This window comes from Parus major, chromosome 10 (assembly GCF_001522545.3).
Source record: "Parus major isolate Abel chromosome 10, Parus_major1.1, whole genome shotgun sequence".
NCBI classification, from domain to species: Eukaryota; Metazoa; Chordata; class Aves; order Passeriformes; family Paridae; genus Parus; species Parus major.
This window is the reverse complement of record NC_031779.1, coordinates 19,112,740-19,119,993: the sequence shown is the minus strand read 5'-3', so window position 1 is coordinate 19,119,993 and position 7,254 is coordinate 19,112,740. Positions and strand designations below refer to the sequence as shown.

The 7,254-nt window shown below is 51.8% G+C and overlaps 1 protein-coding gene across 1 annotated transcript in view; it reads left to right on the top strand.

Moving 5' to 3' along the window:
- The first annotated feature begins 344 nt into the window (after positions 1-344).
- Positions 345-7,254, top strand: part of ITGA11 (integrin subunit alpha 11) — a 33,138-nt gene continuing 26,228 nt past the window's right edge. Inside the window, exons 1-4 of the mRNA XM_033517035.1 lie at positions 345-481; positions 4,190-4,301; positions 6,449-6,552; positions 7,140-7,231. Coding sequence (XP_033372926.1) covers positions 430-481; positions 4,190-4,301; positions 6,449-6,552; positions 7,140-7,231 — 360 coding nt within the window. The 5' untranslated portion in view covers positions 345-429. The remainder of the gene's footprint in view (positions 482-4,189; positions 4,302-6,448; positions 6,553-7,139; positions 7,232-7,254) is intronic.

Sequence of the window (7,254 nt, the reverse complement as noted above, 5' to 3'; positions counted from 1 at the left end):
GGATCCTGGAATCTCAGGATTCCCGGCTGGAATTCCCGGCTGGAATTCCCGACTGGCACGGCCAATTCCAGGTAAGAATTCCCGGCTGGAATTCCCACCCGCACTCCCATCCTTTCCTGAGGGACCTCATCCCAGGATTCCAGATTGGAATTCCCGGCTGGCACGGCAGATTCCCGGCTGGAATTCCCGCCTGGAATAGCTCCAATTCCCGGCTGGAATTCCCGGCTGGCACATCTGGAATTCCCGCCTGGAATCCGCTCCCTAAAGGGTGCCACCGCTGGAATTCCCGCCCCCATTCCCATCCTTTCCCTCCTCCCAGTTTTCCCGGCCCCTCCCCCTCGGTCCCGGGGCTCTCCCGCTGTCAGGGAGAGCCGGGAAAAGCTTTGGGATCGGGGCCGGGATTTGGGATCGGCGCTTCCCGATGATTCCATGGCCATTCCCAGCGGGATTCTCCTGGCTTGCTCCCTCTTCCTCCTGCCCGGTGAGTCCCAATCCCAAAAAAAAACCGGGAATGGCTTGGGAAAAAAAATCCCAAAAACCTCCAGGGCGGCTCTTGGAAAAGTTTTGCCGGGAGCGGGAGGGAGCTGGAGAGGGATGGAAATCTTGGAATTGCCGGGAAATTCCCGGTTTTTCCTCGGTTTTGGAGCGGGGTTTATCGGGATAACCCCAAAGGAGGGGAAGGAAACTTCCCTTTTCCATAAATCCCTTTGGAAAACCGGGAATTCTCGGGGTTAAACCCGGGCTTCAGGCGGGGTTTAATTCCAGGAGCTGCGGCTTCTCCCGTTCCATGGATTTTCCGCCTTTTCCCGGTTTTTTTTTTTCCTTGGAAAAGGCAGCGCTCATTCCTGGTTTTATCCCATCTGGAATCCACCCGCGCCGGGAGCCGAAAAACGGGAAAAAAACGGGAAAAACCGGGAAAAACTGGGAAAAATCAGGGGAAAACCGGGAAAAAATGGGAAAAATCCGGGAAAAAAACAGGAAAGAAAAGCGCTTTTTCCCCACTCGGCCGCCGGCTCCAGCTGCAAACATTCCCAAAGTTCCTCTGGAAAACGCGCCAGGGTTTTTCTGGGAGTTTTTTCTGGGAGATTTTTCTGGGAGGTTTTTTTTGGGATTTTTGGGATTTTTGTTTTCCCTTTCTGCCCGCCGATCCTTTCCAGGGAGCCGCTTTTCCCGGGATAATTGGATCCATGTGTGGCCGCAGCGATGGATGCGGAGCCGCCTCTGGAATGGGATCCTGGAAAAATCCGGGAGCTGGCGGAGCCTCGGGAATTTCCCCCTCTGGACACGGCGGATTTATGGAAACATTCCCGGATTTTCGCTCCGCTCTCCTGGATTTTTTTCCCTCATCCTTGGATGGTTCTGGGCCAGGATTTCCGTCCTGGAAAATTCCCAATGGAATTTTCTCTATCCAGGGATTTCCGTCCTGGAAAATTCCCGCTGGAATTTTCTATCTCCAGGGATTTGTGTCCCTTGGGAGTTTCTCCCTCTGGAATTTCCATCCCGGGATGTTCTCTATCCATGGGAATTCCCATTCCCGACCCCTTCTGGCCCAGGATGTTTCCGTATCCAGGGATTTTTGGGGAAAGCGGGAATATCCCAGGATAACCGAGCTTCCCCAGCATTCCCATCCAAAAATCCCGGGATTTTCCCTCGGAGCCAACAACAAACTTGGAGCTGCCAGCATTCCTTGGATTCCTGGGAATTCCAGCTGCTTCCCAGAGCTTTTTCCCAAATATTTTTCTCCTTTAGAAAATTTTCCTGCTTCAGCTCAACCTTCCCGCTCCAGGAATTCCATCCCGAGTTCTGGCAGTGCCGGAAACCGGGGGAAAAAAACCTGGAATTTCCCTGACAATTCCATAAAAAACCCGGGATATTCCTCCGGCAGCTCCTGGGACCACAAAACTTCGGAGCAAAGGCAGCAAAATCCGGCTCCAAACGTTCAGCCAGGGCTGGGAATGACGGGAAAACTTCCAGGAGATTCCCAGAGTTCCTTTTCCAGTTGGGAATTCCAAAGAATTCGGGCAGGGCACTTTTCCCACTTTTTTTCCTGTTTTTCTCCCAATTTTTTCTCTCTTTTTCCCAATTTTTTCTCCTTTTTTTTCCCCCCCATTTTCCCTTTTTTTCCCTCTTTTTCCCCAATATTTTCTCCCCTTTTCCCCCCCATTTTCCCCACTTTTTCCCTCTTTTTTCCCAATATTTTCTCCCATTTTCCCCAATTTTTTCCTTCTTTTCTTTCCCCATTTTCCCCCATTTTCCCCACTTTTTTCTCCTCTTTTTCCCATTTTTCCCCATTTTTCCCCCATTTCCCCACCTTTGGAATCCTCATCCCCATCCCAGAAATTCCCAGATTTCCCTTTATCCCGCTTTTCCCACCGGGCTGATTTCATTCCCATCCTTCCTTCCCCAAAATTTTCCCTGAATTCCCAACATTTTTCCCGACAAAACCCAAAACTTTGGATTCTCCAGAACCTCCAAAGAAAAAAGGAGGAATTCGATTCTTCCCAACCTCAGAATTCCAAGGAAAACCTGGAGCTTTTCCTCGCTTTTTTGGGATAATGACGTCATTCCCAAGCGGAAAAATCTCCGGGATTTTTGGGAATTCCCATTCCCAGCTGGAATATTCCCAATTTTGCTTGGAATTTTCCTCTCCCGGATTTTTTTTGGCTTTCCTTGGGATTCTCCAGCTCCCGTTTTCCCAGAGATTTCCCTGGAATATTTCTGTTTATCCGGGAGTTCCCGTCCCTTTCCCGGGATGGGATTCTCCCTTATCCCGACGTTCCCATTCCCAAAATTCCTCTGCAGGACAAAATCCGGGAAAATCCAAGAGGAAAATCCATCCCGAGCTCTTCCCTTCCTCATCTTTGGGAATTCCCAAATCCCCAAAATTCCCTCCGGCTGCTCTTTTCCCATTCCCAGAATTCCATGGCCAATCCCGGTTTTTCTCTTTCCTGGGTTTTTTTGGGATGTGAATTCCTTGGCTCTCATCCCGGTCTCCCGGTTTTTTTTTTTAATCCTGGAATTTCCTCCCGGAGCGTTTGGAAGCTCCTCCTCGGAATCCGTGGTTGGAATTTATTCCTGGAATTCCAAACATTCCCTTTATTCCAGACATTCCTGGTTATCCAAACATTCCCAGCTGGATTTTTCCAGAGTTTTCCTTCCCGAGAAATTCCCATGGGAGCCTCCCGTCCCTGGCCTGGAGGAGAATTCCAAGGTTTTGGTTTTTCCTTGGAATGCTGCATCCGGCAGGATTCAGGGAATGGAATCCCGGGAATCCGTGTCCATCCCAGAGGAAATTCCTGGGATTTCTCTGGAATTCCTCCCGGGATTGGGATGTTTTCCAGAGGATTCATCCCAAAGAAATCTCCCTGTTGTGCTTGGAATTCCATCCTCAGGGATTTTCCCGGCCGGAGCCGCCACTCCCCATTCCCGGGAAAGGCAATTCCTTGGGAAAACCTCGGGAATGGCTTTTTCCATGGATCCCATCCCGTGATTCCCATGGAAGCGGCCAAATCCAGCCTGGATTCCAGGGAATTCCCAGGATCGGCCGCTCAGGGCTGGGAATTCTGGGAATTCCGGGAATTCCAAATCCTCCACAAGCTCCAGGCTCCATTCCCAGGCTCGGATTTTCCCTGGGAACTCCGGGATGGGGAGTGGAATTTTGGGAATGCTGGAATTCCACGCCTCCCTTCCCGAGCTTTTCCTGTCTTTTCTGTGGAGCCGGAGCCTGGGATTCATCCCAAAAAAACCGCTGGAATGGAATCCATGGAATGGCGGCTTCCGGCTCCCAGAGAGGGCGGGATCGGAACATTCCCGGTGTCCAAAATTTGGGGAAAATGGGGAAAAGTGGGAAAAATGGGGAAAATTGGGGAGATTGGGAAAAGTGGGAAAAACTGGGGAAAATGGAAAACTGGGAAAAAATGGGAAAAACTGTTGAAAAATTGGAAAAGTGGGAAAAACTGGGAAAAGTGGGGAAAGTGGGGAAAATTGGAAAACTGGGAAAAAATTGAGAAACTGGGAAAAAAATGGGAAAACTGGCAAAACTGGGAAAAACTGGGAAAAACTGGGAAAAGTGGGAACTTCCTGAGCTGCTGGGACAAAAGGAGCTGGAAAGAATTTTGGGATAAGGAGGGGGAAATTCTGGCTTTTTTTTTTTTTTTTTTTTTATGGCTTCCTTGTTTTTTTTCCCCAGGATTCGGGAATTCCTTCAATGTGGACACCGAGAGGCCCCGGATCATTCCGGGATCCCGGGAATCTTTCTTTGGATACACGGTGCAGCAGCACGACATCGGCGGCAAGAAATGGTGAGCGGGCTTCGGAAAAGCGGGAATTCCGATGGGATTCTGCGGGAATTCTGGTGGGAATGATCCCGATCCACCCCAAATCTCCTGCGGAATTCCTGGGAATCGCTGGGCTGGGCTGAGGCTGCTCCTGGAAAAGGTTTTCCTTTAAAAAAATGAGGAATTTTAGGTGGGAATATTGGGAATTTGGGAATTGTGGATTCCTTGGAGCGCCTTGGGAATTGCTGGAATGGATCCCTCGGGAATCCGCGCCCGGAGCGGCCCCGGGTTCAGTTCCCAGGGAAGGGGCGGGGCCTGGAGATCCAGCGGGAAAATCCCTCGGGAATGTGGGATCAGCCCCGGGATCGGCTCCGGGTTGGGGATTTGGGGATCCCAGGGATGGATCCAGAGCCGATCCCAGAGGGATCCCAGGGAATCCCAGGGAATCCCAGGGAATCCCAGGGCTGATCTTATCCAGGAGCAGGACTTGGAATTCCATGGGAATCTCTGATCCCAAAGTTCCTTTTCCAAGGAATCCCAGAGAGGAGCACCTGGAGCCCCATTCCCATGGACAATTCCCAGGAAAGAGCGGATAACGGGAGCCAGGCCAGCCCCAGGAATTCTGGGATTCCCTGGGCAGCGGGAATTCCGCATTCCCGTTTTCCCAGGGATCCTTTTCCCCATTTTCTCCGGAGTTTCCCGGCGAGGTTCTCTCAGCTCAGCTGGAATTTCCCATGGAGCCGTTCTGGGATCGGCATCCAGGGAATCCCGTGGGATCTCTGGCTTCCCTCTGGAGATTCCCAAGAAAAGATTCCCCAATTTTCCCTGACTTTTTTCCTACTTTTTCCCCAACTTTTCCCCCAGTTTTCCTTAACTTTATTCCCACTTTCCCTGTCGATGACAGCTCCAGCTGGAGCCGATTCTCCCATCGCCAATTCCCACATTAAGACCGGAAGTTTTTCCATGAGAATCCTTGGATTCGGGAGCTTTTCCTCGCGCGAGCGATTCCGGATTGGGATGTTTGTCTTTGGAGCAGCAACATTTTTATGGAATGACAATTCCCGCTCTAACCGGGACCAGCTGCGCCCGTGGCTTTTCCAGCTGCTGGGAACAAAAGAGCTCCGCAGTTTTTCCGGAGATCCGGAGCGGGATCGCATCCGTTGGATTTTTGGGAAGCTGCAAAAAAAAAAATTTTTAAAATTTCCCATTTTTTTTTTTGGGAGCCGACAGCTCCTGGTGCCGGGGATTTTTGGGATAACCTGGAAAGAAGGGATGGATTCCTTGGGAATCTCTTCCCGCTTTGGGGTTGCTGGGTTGGGATGTTGAGGTGGAGGAAAAAGCGGGAAAAATGTTTGGATGTACCAAAATTATCCCACCCAGAATGGGAATGGGATTGAGCAGCTCCTGCATCCTGGAGAGTGGGAGAATTCCCGATTTTCCTGGGAAAATTCCCTCCATTTGAGATCCCAACGTTCAGAGCGATTCCGGCTTGGGAGAAATTCCCTTCTCTGGGTTTTCCTGGGAAAATTCCCTCCCTCCATTGGAGATCCCAAAGTTCGGAGCCACTCCAGTTTGGAGGAAATTCCCTTTTCTGGGTTTTTCCTGGGAAAATTCCTTCCCAGTTTCCTCCCCCACTCCTGGAGATCCCAGCATTCGGCTCAGGGCTGTTCACAACAACTCCAGGATGGAGCAAATTCCCTTTTCCAGGATTTTCCGGGGCAAAATACCTCGTGGACCCCAGTGGGATGTGCTGGAAGCCCTCCTTGGAATTCCCCATGGTTCTGCTGGAATTCCACATCCTGGAATGTCCTGGAGAAGTTCCTGGAATGAAGGGGGAGGAGTCCCTGCCCATGGAGGGGGTTGGGATGAGATGATCCTTCCATCCCAAACCATTCCAAGTCCCTCTGGAAAAGAGGGAAGAGCCGGGACAATCCATGAGAGAATTCCCAGGGATTTGGGTCCATCCTGGAGCTGCTTCCCTGCTTTTCCCTGCGCTTCCAGCGGGCTCCGGATCCCTCCCTCCCTTGGGAATAAATCCCAGAATTCCAGCTGGCAGAATCCCATTCCTAACTTCCCCTTCCACCGAGGCCGCTCCCAAATCAGGGATTTTTTTTTTTTCCCCGGGGGGGGTTGGAATTCCCGTTTTCCCGACGGATCCGTGTTTTCTGCAGGCTGGTGGTGGGAGCTCCGTACGAATCCAACGGGCACCAGAAAACCGGAGACGTCTACAAGTGTCCGGTGCCGAGTGACGGGAACTGCACCAAGCTCAACCTGGGTACGGCATTCCCGACCTTCCCAAACATCCCGGAAAAAATGGGATCGAGGGAAGGCGGAATTCCCAGAGAATTCCCAGGGTATTCCCAGAGAAATCCCAGGGAATTCCCAGAGAATTCCCAGATGCCTCCGAGGTTGGGTTGGATGGGGCTTGGAGCGGCCTGGATGGGTTTGGAATTCCTTCTGTCCCCAGTTATTCCGCCATTCCCAGTTTGATTCCCAAGGGTTTTCCGGAGGAACGGTCGGAGCGGGATTTGGGACACGGCTCTGTGGTGTGTAGGATTGGCCGATCCCAATTTCTGGGCTGTGCCATGGGAAAAACAGGGATTTCCTGGGAATCCAGGATGAGGAGCTGAGCCCTCCAAGGGATTTCCTCCTCTCCGACTTCCAGCCTCATTCCCAAAAAAATTTTCCTTCCTTGCTTGTTCATCTTGGGAAAAAAAAACCCCAATTTTCCCAATTTTTTTCTCACTTTCCAAAAATTCCGGAGTTCCGGGGGCAGCGATCCCTCTCTGGCTCAGAATTCCCGGTTCCTCCGGAGCTCCCGGGGCCGTTGGGATTCCCGGGAATGCCGCGCTGTCTCCGCAGGGCGCGTGACGCTGTCCAACGTGTCGGAGCGCAAGGACAACATGCGCCTGGGGCTGAGCCTGGCCACCGACCCCCGCGACAGCAGCGTCCTGGTGAGCCAAATTCCCGGGAATGC